We start from the raw sequence: 18425 nt of genomic DNA on the forward strand, positions 1-18425 counted from the left end.
TCCTCCCGCTTACCCTTTTGCTATTTCCACTCCAGCCATACTCACCTCCTCCCAACAAACCAGGACAGTTCAACTTTTAACTAGCTGAGACTCTTTACCCAGATGTCCCTTTGGCTCATGCCCCTTCCTCCTTCAAGTCTTTGTTCAGCTTCTCACTGATATTGCCACCTGCTTCCAGCACCCTACCACACGCCTGATCCCTTTTATTCTGCTCTTTTTTGCCTATAGCACTTATTACCTACTTATTACCTCCCAACATAGTAGTAGAGCATTCACTTATATTATGTATATGGTTTATCATCCATCACATCCACCAGGGTAAAACTTCACAAAGGCAGAGATCATTACTTTGTTCATTGATATCCTAAGTTCCTAGAACAGGCTGCATCCGACACATTTGTAGACAACTGAATAAATGATTTCATTACCAGTTTGGGTGTGGGGACAGATGGAGAGGGAGAGGGTGAACAAGATGCCCAGGTTTCTGAAGCCGGGGTAGGGGTGGAGGACTAGGAACACCGAAACGTTTTAAAAACAGGAGATATTCTGGGTGAAGACCAGACCTGGGAGTCATCAGCACATGATGGGGGTATGGAATCCACAGGAGCAGAGGGCTTTATGCAGAGAAAACAAACAGAAGGGGCCAACATGGACACCAGCATCTAGGACATGTGGGGAAGGGACAGACAGAGGACAGACAGAGGAAAGGGGCAGAGGAAGGGACAGACGAGGAAAGGGGCAGATGCACAGCCAGAAAGAAAAGCAGAGGCCTGTGGGATCACAGAAGCTCAGGGAGGAGACGTTTTAGAAGAGGAGAGAGGTCGAATCAGGCAAGAACTGAAAGCTCACCACTGGATGCAGTCACTAGAAAGTAACACATGGCCTTGTCAGGGAGCCAACTCTGTGACAGGTTACAGGTAAACTGGTCAGGCCAATTCAGGAGGTGGTGAAGGTGGCTGAGGCCAACAGGATGGGAATTTAGCGTCAGACAGACCCGATGCCAATCCTAGAACAGGTCTTGTTAAATCTCTGAACCTCCATTGTCCCACGTACAAAATGAGCATAGCACCTCCCAGCCCATACACTTTGGTAATTGATTGCTACATGAGACAGAGGAAAATGCAAGACACAAATTGGGCGTATTGGCTTCATTCTGTCAATGAGCAGTCTGGCTTGGCTGCGACTGAGACACAAACGTAAACACTGGGCGGCCCAAGACCAGTGGTAGCTGCGGTTATGGCCGGGGAGTGGATAATACAAGGAAGGCAAAGCTGTAGGCACAGGGAAGCTGAAGTCAGTCCCTTTGCACAGAACACTACCCCAAGATTAGCCGGTATTAAAGATCTGCCTTCTTAGTCCTAGACACACCAGCCTGCGCCTCCCTTTCGTGGCGCAGTAAACGTTCCCCTGCGCAGACACAGATCACCCGCCCACGGCCTGCAGCACCCCCCACCTCCCCGCCAGCACCCCCCCACCTCCCCGCCAGCTGTCCGCCCACTGGGGTTGGACCTAGACCTAGGCAACGCTGCCTTTCGCGCCTAGCAACCGCTCACCTGCTTTGCTCTTTCCATAGGCCGGCAAATTTCCTTCCTTTTTCTTATTGGTCCGCGTAACTCTATCTCGGCCAATTAATAGCAGCCACGGGGACCCAACACACTCCCATACAATTTGGGGGTAATCATGGAGGAGCAAATTTTTCTTTTCTGAATCTAGTTCTCCAGGAAAGCATCTTATTTGTCAAATTGTTCTGAAATCTTCTGGAATGAGACTCTAAAACATTTTATTCCACTTAAGCCCGTAATGTCTGTCCCTTGCACACTCCCCCCCTCCAAGTGGTACGGCCCGCACAAAGCCCCACCTTCCTCCCCGCCTTAAGAGCCTGAGTCCTCCCCTAGGTTGAGTCCACTTGGAGACGGAGACGATACCATCTGGGACCAATAAGCGGGGGGACTCCAGCCACCTGCCGGGCTGCCCTATTCCGCTCCGACCACCTCTCGCATCTCTTGCTCAGGCCGTGGGCACGAAGCCTAGATACGGTGGTGGGGCCACCGCTCCCGGCAGCACGGAGGGTGCGCGGTGCGGCCAAAGAAAGGGTGCACTTGGTACGATCCACACTGAGCCCCGCCGGAAGTGAGGTGTCTCACCCCCGAAGTTCCGGCTCGCAGGGGGTGGGGAGTGTTGTTAACCGGAGCCGCCTCCGCAGTCGCGGGGATCGAGGGGGCTCGCGGCGCTGGGCTCCTGGTGAGTCGGCCGGGGTCGGGCCCGGGTTGTGGTTGGGAGTCGGGACCTGGGCCCTCCCCTTGAGGGCTCCGGGGTCGGCGCGGCCCCTCAGCCCCGCTCGCAGCTGTCAGCTGCCCGTAGACCTCAGGCGCCCGCGCGGCCGCTCTCCAGAGGCTGGGCCCCGCCTGCGACGCTCGCAGCTCCTGGCGATCACAGGTGCGGGGGCGCCCCAGCATCCCGGCGATCGGCCGTTTCTCCGCTGCCCCCGAGTGGACACTGCCCTGGGGGTTGGGGGACGCCAGGGTTCCAGGCTGACGTACCCCGCCCTCTCCCGCGGGGCGCGCGTCGCAGCTGCCCACCCTGGCCGAGCTGTCACCGGCGCTGTCGCTTGCCCGGCTGCGCCCCCCAGCGCCTGGCTTCTCCCAGTCCAGGCGGCACGTTCCCGCTTCTGGAGGTTTCTGCGTTTGCATCCTCCCCATCATCTTCACTTCAGAGGCCGTGGTAGTGGTTCCCCCTCCTCCAGCACGGTTGCCTCTCCTCCTGCCTCCCTAGAGGCGGCGGCTTGGCAGGCGGCGTGGAAAGCCCTAGATTTGAAACAAGACTGACCCAGGCTCCAGGCCTTGCGTCAGTGGGCTCGCTTAACCCCTGTGAGCCTCCATTTTCTTATTTGCAAATTGGGGGAGCGTATGCTATTCTTGACGTCATGATTGTGAGGGTGAGGTGAGACGGGCTTTGTTTTTTTTTTTCCCCCCCATTTGGTGACACCGCGTGTCGGGCACTGTGCTAGGTTTGCACAGTGTGCGCATCACACAGGTCCTTCCCTTCCCCGCACAGGTCTCCAGGCCAGGGCCATGTTCCGCACCGCAGTGATGATGGCGGCCAGCCTGGCGCTGACCGGGGCCGTGGTGGCTCATGCCTACTACCTCAAGCACCAGTTCTACCCCACTGTGGTGTACTTGACCAAGTCCAGCCCCAGCATGGCAGTGAGTTCGGGGCTCAGGGTCGGGGGGAGCTCCCTGGGCGGGGAGGAGGAGTCTGCTTGAGGCAGGGGCGGAGCTAGAGGTCAGGTAAGTAGGAGAGAAGCCAAGTAGCCCACTAGCTGCCTGACTTTGAATTAATTGGGATGGGGACATAGGGAGGTTCCCGAATGATGAGCCCCAGACATAGCAGAGCAGAAAGTGACCTCAAACCATAGCTTCTTCTCACTCCTAGGTCCTCTACATCCAGGCCTTTGTCCTTGTCTTTCTCTTGGGCAAAGTGATGGGCAAGGTGTTCTTTGGACAGTTGAGGGCAGCAGAGATGGAGGTAAGATGTTCAGGACTCCAAAAGTGAGGGGCAGGGAGCTGGGCAAGCTGAATGTCTTGAGTTCCTCATCATTCCTTGTCCACCCCCCAGCACCTTCTGGAACGTTCCTGGTATGCTGTCACTGAGACTTGTCTGGCCTTCACCGTCTTTCGGGACGACTTCAGCCCCCGCTTTGTTGCACTCTTCACTCTCCTTCTCTTCCTCAAGTGTTTTCACTGGCTGGCTGAGGACCGTGTGGACTTTGTGAGTTGGGTCAGGGGGTTCTCTGAAGCAGATGGGAGCCAGGGAATGGCTTGGTGGATAGGCTTGGGCAGTGAAGGCTGGGTTGGGGATGTGGGGTGAGCCCCAGCCTTCCTGATGGGCCCCCTTTCTGCTCTGCCTTAGATGGAACGCAGCCCCAATATCTCCTGGCTCTTTCACTGCCGCATTGTCTGTGAGTGAGGTCCATGGGAGGGGAGAGGAGGGAGCTGGAGGGAGAAGAGGCACCGTGGATGATTGGAACATGACAAGTCACTAACCGTGGTCCTGTGCCCTAGAGCACAGGCGTCCCCCTCGACCCACAGCTGTACAGGAAAGATAAATTGGGAAGTTAATTTGCATCATCTCTGCCCTGTTCCACTCCAGGGCTTCTCAGCTGCCCAGCCCTTTAGCTCTTGGCCTCCTCACCTGGAGCTCGGGCCGCTCTAATACCCTCCTAGGCAAAACTGGAGTTCCCAGGGGGCTGGGGTCAGTGGAGTGTGCCACCTGACTAGATGGCTAGGGCCATGGTGGGCTTGAGGGGGGGAGGGAGGGGTCTTAAAGCAGGAAGTGGCTGTCAGGCCCTGCGCTGACCCCACCAACCCCCAATTTGGGGGGTCCCCACAGCCCTTATGTTCCTCCTGGGTGTCCTGGACTTCCTCTTCGTCAGCCATGCCTATCACAGCATCCTGACCCGTGGGGCCTCTGTGCAGCTGGTGTTTGGCTTTGAGGTAAGACTGGCTTGGGAGGCTGGGAGGACAAGCCTGAGGTGGCACCGAATGGGGCTTGAAGAACGCAGCCAGCCCTTACTGAGCACCTGTTCTGGGGCCAGGCCTGTGCGGGCCACCAAGGAGCAGCCATCAGTCAGTGTCAGCTCCCGCCTTCTACACGCACACCTAATTAGCTTGATGGACTGCTGGGGAGGAGGTGATCACAGCTCCCACTGGTTGGGTGCTCACTTGTACGCTAGACCCTGTGCTGAGCACTTGACCTGCATCTTTTCGTCGGCAAAGCCATGTCGTTATGAAGGGACAGTTAATTCTGTCATTCGACAGGCCGCCCGGGCTGGAGAGGTCTGGTGTTGCCAGAAGTGACACCAGCCCGGGCGAGGAGGGGCTGGGAGGATGCAGCCATGTCCCAGCCCGCGCCGGGCACCAGCAGAGTGTGACTGCAGCCAGGGGGCACTGTGTGCTTATGTCCCCCCCCCCCCCCCAGTATGCCATCCTGATGACTATGGTGCTCACCATCTTCATCAAGTATGTACTGCACTCTGTGGACCTCCAGAGCGAGAACCCCTGGGACAATAAGGCCGTGTACATGCTCTACACGGAGCTGTTTACAGGTGAGAAGAGCCTGGGCCTCCCCTGACCTGGCCCAGCGTCCCCGGCCCTGCCTCCCAGGCCCTGTGACTGCTGCTCTCTGCACCTCCCCCTGCCTCCAGGCTTCATCAAGGTTTTGCTCTACATGGCCTTCATGACTATCATGATCAAGGTGCACACCTTCCCTCTCTTTGCCATCCGGCCTATGTACCTGGCCATGAGGTAAGCCCAGCCCAGCCCGTCCTGCCCCCGACCCATACCTGATCCTCACCCCCCCTCACCCAGCTTTCACCGAAACTGGCCTTTCAGGCAGTTCAAGAAGGCTGTGACGGATGCCATCATGTCTCGCCGAGCCATCCGCAACATGAACACACTGTAAGTGGGCCGGTCCAGCTGCCGTCCCGAGCTCTGCCCCAGGTTCCCCCGTCTCCACCTCTGGTCTTGACATATCCTTGGCCTGTCCTAACTAGGTATCCAGATGCCACCCCAGAGGAACTCCAGGCAATGGACAATGTCTGCATCATCTGCCGAGAAGAGATGGTGACTGGTGCCAAGAGGCTGCCCTGCAACCACATTTTCCACACCAGGTGGGAGGGGCCCCGGGGGGCCTGACACGAGGGGAAAGGCTCTGGAAGGCAGGCCCCCAGGGACCTGCTGACCATCACCTGGTCTTGACCCCCCAGCTGCCTGCGCTCCTGGTTCCAGCGGCAGCAGACCTGCCCTACCTGCCGTATGGACGTCCTCCGGGCATCACTGCCGACCCAGTCACCACCGCCCCCGGAACCTGCGGATCAAGGGCCACCGCCAGCCGCTCACCCCCCACCACTCCTGCCGCAGCCCCCCAACTGTGAGTGGCCCCCTCATTTGGCCATCCAACACACCCTGTTGAGTACTTGCCCTGAGCCAGGTATGGGAAACTGAGATGAATCAGATTCCCTGTCCTCCAGAAGCTCAGTCCGGGTGGGGAAGGGAGTCATTGGAAGAGTCATCAATGGGTTGTAATCTTGTGTCATCAGTGCCGAGCTCAGAGCGGCCCTTGGGAGCAGGGACAGAGTTCCTAACGGCCAGCCTCTCGTGTGTGATTTGCCTCTATCTCACTTTGGACCTTTTCTCACTCCCTGTCCTCTCTCTGCAGTCCCCCAGGGCCTCCTGCCTCCCTTTCCTCCAGGCATGTTCCCGCTATGGCCCCCCATGGGCCCCTTCCCACCTGTCCCACCTCCCCCCAGCTCAGGAGAGGCTGCGGCCCCTCCATCCACTAGTGCAGGTGAGTCTTCTGGGGACTGCCACAGCCAAGGGGTGGGAGGAATGGAAGCGGAGGCCTCTTAACGCTCCCCATCTTCCTGTTCTTACTCTTCAGCAGCCCTTTCTCGGCCCAGTGGAGCGGCCAGCGCCGCTGCTTCTGCGGCCTCTGCCTCGGCCCCCGGCCCTGGCTCCGCCCCGGCCCCTGAGGCTGGCCCCACCCCAGGCTTCCCCTTCCCGCCCCCCTGGATGGGCATGCCGCTGCCTCCACCTTTTGGTAAGCTGAGCCACACTCGGGGTTGATCTGGAAGGTAGGGGGTGTCAGGCCCAGGCTGAGCCTCTGCCTCTCTCCAGCCTTCCCCCCAATGCCCGTGCCCCCTGCGGGCTTTGCCGGGCTGACCCCAGAGGAGCTGCGGGCTCTGGAAGGCCACGAGCGGCAGCACCTGGAGGCGCGGCTGCAGAGCCTGCGCAACATCCACACGCTGCTGGACGCCGCCATGCTGCAGATCAACCAGTACCTCACCGTGCTCGCCTCCTTGGGGTAAGTCCGCGCGGGGTCCTGGGATGCGCGGCGGCAGCGTGCAGCTGCCCCCAGAAGGCCCCCAGCCAGGGTTCTTGGCCTTTTTCTCTTGTGCCAGCCCGTGATGCCTGTTAACTCAGGCTGACCTGGCTGTAGCATAGCAGGATCTCCAGGTTCTCGAGGCCTCTGTCCTCTCGCTGAACAAGGCCTGCCTGGGTCTCAGGAGGACTGACGTTGATTAGAGAGCTGACTTTGAATCTTGTTCCTTTATGTTTTTCTAAAATCAAATTACTCGTAATTCCTAGGGTTTTAGTTCATCATGTATCCCCTTCTCACATAGATGACCATGTGCCTGAGAACCACTACCCCTGATTTGAGTCAGCAAATAAAGTCACCCAGAGCCAGCCTGGCCTAAGTTCAAGTCCTGCTCCCACCACTCACTTGCTCGGTGACCACTGTCACCTTTTTTGAACAGAAGGGTTCTAAGTCCTGTCCACAGGTCACGTGCACAGAGTGCCTGGCACACAGCAGTGACTGCACAGGCGTAGAGGGGAGCTGGAGTCTGAGATCTGAGTGCAGTTTTACTCAGTGCAAAGCCTTCGGGTGCCCCGTAAGGAGCCTAGCACCCACTAGAGAATGCAGTGTCAGAGTGAGCAAGGCCGACGGTTCGCGCCGGCCGCTGACTTACGGCCTATCTGTGGTATGGACCCAGGAGGACTCCCACAGCACACGTTCGCCTGTGTCTGCTGCTTACTCAGGCTGCAGACGGACGTCAGCGCTGACGCTGCCCTGCAAGGCTCCCAAGGGGCAGAAGAATCTGCCCAGGCGTGCCAGGATGTCAGGGCCTCACCTGCCTCTTCCTTCTTCTCTTCCTAGGCCCCCCCGGCCTGCCACCTCAGTCAGCCCCACTGAGGAGACTGCCCCTGCAGTTGTCCCTGCTGCCCCCCCCACCAGCATCCCCAGCTCTGAGACCACCACCCCATCCCCAGGAGTCTCCCCACCAGCCCCTGAGCCTGAAAAGCCTCCAGGTAGTCTCGGTCAGCCTGGGGGGAGGCGGGGAGCGGGGAAGGAACTTCTCTCGGTTCCACTTCTGAACTCTGTCCCCAGCTCCTGAGTCAGTTGGCACGGAGGAGCTGCCTGAGGATGGGGAGCCCGATGCAGCAGAGCTCCGTCGCCGCCGCCTGCAAAAGCTGGAGTCCCCCATTGCCCACTGACACTACCCCAGTCCTAACCCCTGCCTCCACTCTTGAGCAGCCCTTGCTGTAACACATCCTGCCACCAAGTGCCCGCTCCCTGTCTATGTGCACCAGGGAGTAACGACCCCCAGCTCTGAGACAAAGGAGGAGGCATCCCCTAGGCCAAGTGGAAAGACGCCCTGAGGCCCCAGTTGACCCCAGCCCTTCCGACCCGGGCAGCCATGGGGATCTCGGATCCGTTCCAGCCTCTCTCTCCCACCCTTCAGCCTGTTCCGCTGGGGCCGTGAATCCAGGAGGCGCAGTTTCTGGGAGAAGGGGCAGCCCCTCCAAGCCCCACTTGTGTGCGTGTGAGTGAAGTCGCTTCAGTGCTAAACAGTATTAGCTCCCCAATCCCGTGTGTGAACTTAAGGGGCTGGAGGCAGGCCAGGAACTTGCTCCCTGGGCCACCCACCAAGACTGGTACTGCTGTCCCTTTTCTTACCCTAAACTCCCTAGAATCCTCTGTGATGGTGGCTGTGTCCCTTAGGCCCTGTGGTGTTTCCGCGTCTTATTGGCAATCGCACAGCTCAGGGAAAGGAGTGCCTGGGGGTGGAGGAGCAGGGGGGCAGCACAAGGTGCCCTGCCCCTCCCCCCAGGTCCCCCTCTCCCTGCAGTTTGTCTATCAAGTGAGACCGTTCCTGGTCTCACCCAGCAACCACTGCCCAGCCTTACGCCAGGCTGAGGGCTCGTGTGTCTGCTCCTGAACCACTGCAAGCCCCAGAATCTGGGGAAGGCCACTTCTCAACTTACAGAACTTCTCTTGAGTTTAGAAGAATTGGAACTACTTCCTTGCTGTTGTCTTTTGGCTTAAATTTTGTCTTTGAACTTGAATGCTTGACCCTAGGAAAGAGGAGCAAGAATGTCAGGCTCCTGGTCTTTCCAGTTTAGAAAAGGCACTGGGCCAGGTAGGGACCACAGGAGCCGAGGCCTGCCTGCCCCCATCTTTTTTTCCCTCGGTTCTGTGTTACAAGAGTTGCTGGAGACAGTTTCAGATGATTATTTAATTTGTAAATATTGTACAAATTTTAATAGCTTAAATTGTATATACAGCCAAATAAAGACTCGCATTAATGACTGGTGGAGCTGGTGTCACAGGATCAGTGTGCCAGGCTTCTTTTTCTTGTTCAAGCTGTCGACTTGAGAATCCCCAGGGGTGTGGGTTTCTTTAGACAAGTCATTAAATTATTATGAAGATATCCCCATTTTCCATACGAAGAAACTGAGCCCCAGAAAGGTTAAGTTCCCTGCCTTAGGTCAGAGGACAAGTAGGGGAGCCAGGCTTTGAACCCTGTCCCTAACTAGTTGGAGGGTGGGATGAGGCTGGGAACTCAGGCCTCTGACCTTTGTAGCTCCCAAGAATTGGGCAAGTGTGAAGGTTCATTGGCTGGGGGTGGGACGGGATGGCAGGGGCAAAAGGCCAGCACCTTTCTTCCTGCAAAGCTCCCATCCAGCCTTGATACCAGGCCAGCAAGCTGGGAAGGAAGGCTGGCTGTGCTGGACTGCTGGGAGCTCCCGAGCACCCCCTTGTGGAAAGACCAGCTCAAGCTAATCACTTAGCTTCTTAGAGCTAGAAATGTAGTCAGACCCAACTCTCCCTAGAATGGAGCCAAGGTGACTGGGCCTTCTACTTCTCCATGGGGAAAAGGAATGAGCCCAGGGGCTGACATGGACCTTCTATGCCTGCACTTGGAACTGAAGATCTCGGGGACCCAGGCCTGAGTCCTCTGTGTTCTCCACAGGCCTGGAGCAAGGGCTTGAGAATGTCTGCAGCAGTGAGGGTCTGAGGGCCAAGGAAGAAATGTACTCAGTGGGTTTGCCCTGTGCTACCCTCCCCTAAACTGGGCTGGGCCATTACTTTCACCAGTCAACAACCTCCAGAATTTGAACAGCTGAGCCCAATGAGCTCCAATGAAGGCAGGGTCTCCACTGTCAGGCAGCCCTCCCCCACGGCTGGCACCTGTGGAGAGGGTCCCATTTCCCCCTTAATGTGAGCGAGGCCTGCTCTGAAGCCCTTTAGCCCTGACTCTGCCCTGCCCAAGCTCTTAGCCCTGGCATTTATACCTCCTGTCCCAGTTGCTCCAACAGCCACCTCCCTCCTCCCGAGACCCCCTGGACTCTAGTCTGTGGGGGATGCTATCATGCAGCCTGCTCAGCTGGGCCTCAGAAGCCCTTCTCCAAGAGCCAGGCTTTGAGCTGCTGGTCAAAGTAGCCCTTGACCCGCAGGGTACCTGTCACCTCATTGATCTGGGTGATAGGTGTCTTCCCCAACAGTGGACCCAGAAAATCTTCCACATCCTTCTGCAGGGCCTGGGGAGGGAGAGGGGGACAATGATAAATCAAGCCTGGTCACACGATCCCCTCTAGTAGACTCCCATCCCTTCAGCCCTGAAAGGGTTAGAATCAGCCCCTGACCCATGCCCTCACTTACCCAGATGTCCCCCTCCACTTTTCGGATCACAGTCATCTGGCGGTTGCCATGTGTGATGTCCTTGTAGACAGGGATGTTGTGCATTCGAGAGCGCCGCACAAAGTAGGGCAGGTTGGGTGGGGGGTCTGTTACATGGAAAAATGGTGAGAAGCCAAATCTCCCCAGGCTTTATGCCACCTTAGCTGATGCCCTTCCCCTCACAGTCTACAGAGACTCAGTGCACCCAATGGTAAAGCCACCTCTAGATTTCAGGTCAGAAGACCTGTTCTTTCCCTAAATTTAAGCCAGGACCAGCTGGTTCGACCTGGTAACTTCACAGGCCCAGCACAGGGCCTGGCAGCAGAAGGTGCTCAAGAAGAAATGAAGTTAGGGCCATGCCTCCCTGGATCTTTAGGTCCCGATCTGGGGCGAATCCTGCACTTCTCCCCTGGGTCAGGGAGGCTAATATCAACCTCTGGCGCAAAGAAATGGGGATTTACGGCACTGAACACCTACCTACCACATGCTGGGCTCTGTGCTGAGTGCTTTATGTACTGAGCAAATTATCCCCATTTTGCTGAAAGTGAAGATGGGAGAAGCTAAGTGACTAACTCATGATCACACTGGCAACGAACAGCAGAGCCAAATTTGAACCCAGAACTGCTCAACTACGAAGCTGTGCTCTCAATTATGGTACAAGACTTAACTCGGGTGGGAGTGGGAGTCCCAGCTCTTAGGTCTTCTATGCTTCACTTTTCCTGAATGGGAAGACCTCATCCCGACAGTGTGGGTGGATGGGTACCAGTAAAACAGGGCTGCATTCCCAGGCCCTTCCTTGAACATGAGACAGATGCTAAGCCCTGACAGACCTCCACACAAGTCCTGAGCCCACTGAGGAATCTAGAGCCTCAACTGGGGAGGTAGACCACTAGGGAGAGGGAGATTTCCCTCTGTAAACCTCAAGCCATCCCCATCGCCCAGCTCACCTCTGGGTGGCTGCCAACCACTGGGAGTGGGATAGTGTTCATGCTTTGGGGGCTTTGGGATGCCGGTAGGGGGTAACAGGCGCTCAACAAACTGGTATTCATCCACAGACTCCACAAAGCTGGGGTAATCAGGAGGCTCCTGGGTCTGGCTCTGAGGCCAAAAACAAAAACAAACAACCACGGTTCCCATCAGCCCACCCACTACACACCCACCCAACAAAGGAGAGGCAGAACTTAAGTAAAAAAAGGAAACACCACAGATGCAAAGAATGGCTAAATAAAAGCCTGGAGATATGAAAGCCCCAGACTTCAGTTTGCCAGGATAGAGGTGAGTCTGGAAAAGCAATTCAGGCACTCTGAGGGGCCCCCATCTCTTGGGATTTCTGTGGGACTTAAAAGCCAAAGTCAATTTACTGTCTGACTGACATAGCCTTTTTCAGTATTTTAAAGTTTCCTCTAAACATTCTATTGAAATATTTTAGTTCTGGATTAGGCACTTTCAGCAATCGTGATAATCCACTCACATCATCCGATGTGACCCTCGCTTACCTGGAACATTTTGGCCTCATATAAACACCGACAGGCACTGGACTAAATGTATTACGGGTATTGTTTTGACTTAATTCTTACAATGACACAGGTTAGGTATTTTATTACCCCCTTTTTCCATCTGGGAAAAATTAAGACAATAATAAACAATCTACCTAGAGTAACTCTCTGCAATCTGTCCTCCCACCCTCCAGCCTAAAGATCCTTCTTGGACACTTCTCCCAACAGATACCCCGGAGTCCTGATAGGCCCCGGGGTTACGAGAAGAGGGAAGCAGAATGAAGGGACCTGTATATCATGAACTCTAGGTTCCCATTCGTGTCACCAATGATCTGGGGCCGACCCCCTACCTTGTGGAACGGTATCCCTTTTAAAAAATCCGCAGGAGTCGATGTGCAGCCCCTCCCAGTTCTGACTAACCCAAGTTATCCACCAATCAGGTTCTAAGCCCCACACACCGAGGCGCCCTGCAGGCCTTGAACCTTGTTTCTATATTGTATCTGAGCTTCAGGGTTACAGGAATGACAATGAGATTCAACGCAGCCCTCCTCCCACACCTCCAGGCTCAGCGTTCTCACCAGCCGCCGTAGCCCGCAGCCCGGCTGGACGCCGGTTCTCCACCCTCTCAGCGTAGCCCGGAACATGGCCGCTGCCATCTTGAACTGCTCCCGTACACGGGCCTTCTGCGCGTACAACCGGCCAGATCCCGCCCCTTCCTGGGCGCGCCCGGGACCGAAAGAACGCCTGCGCAAAGCGTAAAGAGACGGAGCTAGGACTGCCGTGGGCGGTACAAACACCAAAGGCTCTAGCGGTCGCCCAGCAGTGACGTGGCACGCAGCAGGCGGTGAGGACGTGCGCGCCCTTGCTCCTTCCTCTTTCTCGACTCCATCTTCGCGGTAGCGGCTGCGGTGCCCGCGGTTCAGGTAAGATTTGGGCCACCGCTGGATCTGGAGGGCCTATTAGCAGGTTGGCCGCGAAGTCAGAGAGCGCGGGAAAAATAGAGGGAGAGGATGTGTTCTGAGGCCCAGCTTCCGGTCCCCAGCCGACCCCCCCCGGCAGGCCCGGCCTTAACCCACGTGAGATCCCCACGACCACCTGTATCCCAGCGCGATCGGTGCCGGCCCGCTACCTTCCCCCGACCCCCTCTCTCCCAGAGCATTCTTCTCTTACGAGTCTCTCTTTCTTCAGTCGCCGACATGCAGCTCTTTGTCCGCGCCCAGGAGCTACACACCCTCGAGGTGACCGGCCAGGAGACGGTCGCCCAGATCAAGGTAAGGCTGCGTGGTGCTTCCTGGGTCCCGTCCTCTTGTGTTCTTCAGTCTCCACCCCCACCCCCCCCGCGGAAACGCTGATGAGTCTTATTTTTCCCCGAGGCTCATGTAGCCTCCCTGGAGGGCATCGCGCCAGAAGATCAAGTCGTGCTCCTGGCAGGCACGCCCCTGGAGGATGAGGCTACCCTAGGTCAGTGTGGAGTGGAGGCTCTGACCACCTTGGAAGTAGCCGGCCGCATGCTTGGAGGTGAGTTGGGGAGCATTGTTCTTTGAAATGTTTGTAAACTCATAATGAGGGTGGGGTGTGAAGTTCAGTGTCCTCAACCCAGGGTGGTTCTTCCTGCTTACCTTGTTCATTAAGAGGTCCATGGGAGACTGAGCCAGAGCCTCGTTCGGTTTCAGTTATTTACTAGTCCCTTGTTTGGTCACTAAGATCAAGCCAGACTAGATTCTCCAGGGTGCTCTTCCTTCTTGTTTAAAGTCAGGGGCTGGAAAATCCTGAAGTGAAACCCTGGAACATACCATACTAAATAAACACTCTTGGGTCAGAGGTCATATCTCTGTAACTTTGTTCTCATTCCTTGTTGGTCCCTGTTTATCTTCAAAGGCTTGAGTTGAGGGAGAAGGGATTCTACTGGGTGGGGCCTTCTTGCTCTCCTGTCTTCTGACCTCCTTTCCCACCGCAGGTAAAGTCCATGGCTCTCTGGCCCGTGCTGGGAAAGTAAGAGGGCAGACTCCCAAGGTAGGTGAGAGTATTAGTGGTGCTGTTTAGACTTTGGATTTTTGTTTTTCTGTGTGCGGGTTTTGTTTTGTTTGTTTGTTTTTAAGCTAAGCCAAGACCTTTGGTCTTTCCTCTGTTTGCCTTCTCCCTGCCTGGAGTTAAGACTGAGGGAAGGCGTGGAAGGTCTTATCATCCCTCCCTTTTCCCAGGTGGCCAAACAGGAGAAAAAGAAGAAGAAGACAGGCCGAGCCAAACGGCGGATGCAGTACAACCGGCGCTTTGTCAACGTTGTGCCCACTTTTGGCAAGAAGAAGGGCCCCAATGCCAACTCTTAAGTCCATTGTAATCCTGGCTCTCCCCAATAAAGCCACGTAGTTCAGTCATCTCACTGTTTCATCTTCACGTGCAGGGCCTCGGGAAGATACGCAGCTTCTGGGGCTGGTGGTGTGTTCATTAGAACAGTGAGGCCTGGTTCTGGTTTCTTGGCACAGTCAGGTTGGAAGAGGCAGGGGCCCTCAGCTGGGATGGGGAAGGCGTGGTAAACTACAAGAAAAGGCTTACTATGAAAATTGGTAACCCTGGGTGGTAACTCTTCAGATGGAGAGTTGGGGAAATTTCCCAGTCCAAATAACTTGATAATTCTCCCAAATCCTTTTTTGTTTTTGTTCCTTTTTTTTTTTCTTAAGATTTATTTATTTGAGAGAGAGAGTGGGGGAGGGGCAGAGGAAGAGAATCTCAGCAGGCCCTCCACTGAGCATGGGGTTCCACACAGGGCTCCATCTCAAATATCTGAGCTGAAACCCAAGAGTCAGACCTTTAACCGAATAAGCCACCCGGGCGCCTTGTTCCTGTTCTTTAAACAGAGAAGATGAGGATCCTCGGTGGGAGGATCAGTAGGCATCAGTAGAGAAGTGTGAGTAGAAGATGTATCAGGGAAGGCCAGTCGGACCTTTCCTGAACTCGGGACCAGCTATGGCCTTAGTGGAGTCCAGGGCAGGGGTCTACTATGTTCCTACTCTGTAAAGTGGGGCAACCCTATTGGGAGGGAGGTCAGCGGTGCTGGCCCTGAAAGAATTCACCCAAGGCAGAACAGAGGAGATGGAAGTTTATTGAATACACTGCAAGGGAGCAGAGGAGAGACTGTCTGCCAGGAGGCAGTGGTGGGGGGCCTGTAGTTAAGGGGGAGGGGGAGGAGGTAGGGGAACATGTGGAACTTTACTTTTTTTTAGTTCCTGTGCCTGGTTGTAAGCAGCCCGTTGGTCAGCAAGGGCTTACGGCTGTTCTGAGGTGGGTTTCCTGATGGACCTGTTTGCATTCAGCCGGGTGGTTGCTATGGGCCCTTCTACCTTACTCGGTCTTCCATTGCCCAAGCCTGTTGCCTAAAAGTGGCCCTACAGAAAGCATTGCCTGATCACATCGGCACTGTGGTAACCTTGTTTGTACCTTAACCTAATCGTAGCTCAGGTTGGTGGGTTGGTTGATTGTTCCTAGGAGTGGAATTCTCTGGGACTGATTGAAGATTCCCCTGGCATCATGGGTATCCACTCATTTTGCGAAGGTTTTTGAACCTGCTGGTTCTTGGAAAACAGTATAACATGAAGTAAAGACCTTGGATCTAGACTTGGACTGCCTTTTAAGTTTGAATTCTTGCTTCGTTTATTTTCTCACTCTCCAACCTTAAAATTAATTTCTGCCATCATGTTTTTGAGAGTTGCTGTGAAGAATAAATGATGTGAAGTTCTTAGATCAGCACCTGCCACATAGTGTGCAAACATATAGGCTATTTTTATCTCTAGTAATCTTTTAAGAAAAAGACGGTCACCTCCTTTCTAGGCGTTTCGATTCTTGTGGTTTAAGTGCAGAAGCTAGTTAAGTGTTAGAGCCTCAAAGAAAGTAAGCAGGGTGTTGTAATGAAAGAGGGGTGGTTGGGGGTGGACATAATATCCTAGGAAAGGTCTCTAAAAATGGGATGTGTGAAGCCTGAAACCTATCAAATAGATGATGAAAGAGGTCCAGCCCAGAGAACTGTGTGCAAAGCTGTGTGGTTTTGTCAGACCTGGACAGGAGTTCAGGTTTGAGTCCAAGTGCAGTGGAGGATCACCAAGTACAAGGAAGGGTTTAAGCAAGGGCCTGATGTGATCTGACTTGTGATCCAGTGCTTTCTCTGGCTGGTTTTTCTGGACAACTGGCAAGAAAGTTAGGGAACCAGTTAAGGGACTAGTAGCTGAGACTACTGGTAGTAATGGGGATGTAAAAAATGAGCGGACTTAAAAGGTCATCAAATCCATCCAGATGGATTGATCCATACGGAGATAAATACAAGGTACTGTGAAAGCGAAACTTACTGGGGGTGGGTCTAAAGAACCAGTGTCGGTGCCATGGATCAAGTCCTTGGGGCCCTTGGCATGGTGTGTGTGGGTTATCACCCCACTCTACCACAAACCAAGCTCATTAGGACAGGGATCCCATCTCTTTGCTTCTCGATGTGTTTTGGCACCTAGTATGGATTCTTCACTTTAAAATTGGATGAACCATAGATTTGGAGGGGAAATAATATCTGTTGTTATATTATAACATATCTGTTAAACGTTGCTTTCTTCTCAAGAGGGGAAATGCCTCCAACACACACATAAACAGAGACTAGGCCAAGTAGTCCATCTTCACCCTTTTTCTACACTCCCCTTTGTCTGTGTCCCCTAGTAGAATGACTGCCCTTCCAGTGCAGGGATGCATCTCATCCCCCATGGGCCTGGCACAATTAGGGGCCTAGAGTAGGTGCTTCTCAAAGATCGATTTCCGCCAGGAGGCTCTATCGTGCTAAAAAGGGAACCACTAGGGGGCGAGCTGGTAGCAGCGGAGCACCGGCCTGGTGCACTCGCCCTCCCTCGCTCACCGCGCAGGGCGGGGCCTGTGCGTCCCGACCCGCTCCTGCGCCTGCTCAAGCGCCATTTGACAGAGGGGTGGGGCTTGGCTTCCGAGTGTGGGCGGAAGTTGCCGAGTGTCCTCGGGAGCTTTGAGTACGCTCCGTTGGCCTCTCTAGGAGGCGGAAGTAACCGATTAGCACCGGAAGTTGTCCAGCGCGGCTTGTGAGTGTTCGCAAGTGGCGCGGGGCGCCAGTTGCCATGGAGCCGGCCGGGCCCTGTGGTTTTTGCCCGGCCGGGGCGTCCCAGCCCGCGCGCTACACCTGCCCTCGCTGTAATGTGCCCTACTGCTCGCTGCGCTGCTACCGGGCGCATGGCACCTGCGCCGAAGCCTTCTACCGGGACCAGGTGGTGGGAGAGCTCCGCGGCCGCAGCGCCTCGCCCAGCCGCCTGGCCAGCGCCCTACGGCGGCTGCGTGAGCAACGCGAGACCGAGGACGACCCCGAGGACGCGGGCCTCAGGCCTGGCCCGGCGCCAGGCGGCTTCACCAGGCTCTGGGAGCTGCTGGCCCCCGCCGAGAAGGCGGCCTTCGAGCGGCTGCTGAGCCGTGGCGAGGCCGGGCGGCTGCTGCCCCCGTGGCGGCCGTGGTGGTGGGGCCGCGGGGCCGGGTCGCGGCTTCTGGAGGAGGTGGATGATGCTGCGGACCGTGACCCTGCGGAGCTGGAGCCCACCCCCGCGAGGACGTCACCGGCACCCGTGAAGGAGGCCGCCGCCGAGCCGTTTCTCGAAGACGCTCCCGAGGCCCGCGCGCCCGCCGTACCCACCCGGATCCCCACGCTGGCCAGCCTGAGCCGCAGCCCGGCCTCGCCGTTCGTGCGCTTCCAGCTGCCCAACGTGCTGTTCTCCTACGCGCACACTCTTGCCTTGTATCACGGCGGCGACGATGCGCTGCTCTCCGACTTCTGTGCCACGCTGCTCGGCGTTTCCGGAGCCCTGGGTGCGCAGCAGGTCTTCACCTCTGCCGAGGAAGCCCTGCAGGCCGCCGCCCAGGTGCTCGAAGCAGGCGAGCATCCGCCTGGGCCCCTGGGCACACGGGGTGCCATGCGCGAAGCCGCCCGCATCCTAATGGGCAAAGGCCCGGCCGACCAGAAAGGCTACACGCTGGCAGCACTGGGGCACCTGGCGCGGACGCTGGGCCGGGCCCGGAAGCAAGCTGTGGCCACGGAAGAACGAGATCGCCTCTACCGGGCGCGGAAGAAGTGCCAGTTCCTACTGGCTTGGACCAATGAAAATGAGCTGGCCCTCACACCCCTGGCTCTGGACTGTGCCCGGGCCCATCGAGCCCACGCTGTGGTGGCCGAGGAGGTGGCAGCCCTCACCGGGGAGTTGGAGCGGCTTTGGGGAGGCTCCCTGCCACCTGCTCCAAGAATTCTCATCGAGGAACTCCCTGGCTGAACTGGGATCCCTCTGTCATTAATAAAGCTGTGACTGGTCTGCCCTATGAGCAGTGCCTGCTTCTGAGGAACAGCTGTTGTCGTGTCCCCAACCCCCCACC

At 56.3% G+C, this 18425-nt stretch overlaps 4 protein-coding genes across 6 annotated transcripts; 3 read left to right on the forward strand and 1 right to left on the reverse strand.

The window, feature by feature from the left end:
- Positions 1-2020: 2020 nt before the first annotated feature.
- SYVN1 (synoviolin 1) lies at positions 2021-9172 on the forward strand. 3 transcript variants are annotated; one of them, XM_036101191.2, is made up of 16 exons: positions 2021-2241; positions 3055-3203; positions 3433-3525; positions 3616-3768; positions 3910-3958; positions 4390-4493; positions 4978-5104; positions 5204-5303; positions 5391-5456; positions 5552-5668; positions 5765-5928; positions 6217-6345; positions 6439-6597; positions 6675-6861; positions 7717-7868; positions 7948-9172. In XM_036101191.2, the coding sequence occupies exons 2-16, from the start codon at positions 3072-3074 to the stop codon at positions 8052-8054; spliced, it is 1839 nt and encodes a 612-aa protein (XP_035957084.1). In that variant the 5' UTR covers positions 2021-2241; positions 3055-3071; the 3' UTR covers positions 8055-9172. The 3 variants fall into 3 exon arrangements, with proteins under 3 accessions (XP_035957084.1, XP_035957086.1, XP_035957085.1); XM_036101193.2 differs by having other exon boundaries at positions 6442-6597; XM_036101192.2 differs by lacking the exon at positions 2021-2241 and adding an exon at positions 2262-2436.
- Positions 9062-12753, reverse strand: MRPL49 (mitochondrial ribosomal protein L49). The gene is made up of 4 exons (XM_036101201.2): positions 12596-12753; positions 11469-11619; positions 10504-10628; positions 9062-10382 (listed from the first exon to the last, which is right to left on the reverse strand). Exons 1-4 carry the CDS (start codon positions 12671-12673, stop codon positions 10236-10238), a joined length of 501 nt encoding a protein of 166 aa, XP_035957094.2. The 5' UTR covers positions 12674-12753; the 3' UTR covers positions 9062-10235.
- A 51-nt stretch (positions 12754-12804) lies between these two features.
- Positions 12805-14392, forward strand: FAU (FAU ubiquitin like and ribosomal protein S30 fusion). The gene is made up of 5 exons (XM_036101202.2): positions 12805-12940; positions 13206-13288; positions 13391-13535; positions 13975-14030; positions 14219-14392. The coding sequence occupies exons 2-5, from the start codon at positions 13214-13216 to the stop codon at positions 14342-14344; spliced, it is 402 nt and encodes a 133-aa protein (XP_035957095.1). The 5' UTR covers positions 12805-12940; positions 13206-13213; the 3' UTR covers positions 14345-14392.
- Positions 14393-17015: 2623 nt separating this feature from the next.
- Positions 17016-18391, forward strand: ZNHIT2 (zinc finger HIT-type containing 2). The gene has a single exon (XM_036101194.2). It carries the CDS (start codon positions 17132-17134, stop codon positions 18323-18325), a length of 1194 nt encoding a protein of 397 aa, XP_035957087.2. The 5' UTR covers positions 17016-17131; the 3' UTR covers positions 18326-18391.
- The last annotated feature ends 34 nt before the right edge of the window (positions 18392-18425 follow it).

This window comes from Halichoerus grypus, chromosome 11 (assembly GCF_964656455.1).
Source record: "Halichoerus grypus chromosome 11, mHalGry1.hap1.1, whole genome shotgun sequence".
Lineage (NCBI taxonomy): Eukaryota > Metazoa > Chordata > Mammalia > Carnivora > Phocidae > Halichoerus > Halichoerus grypus.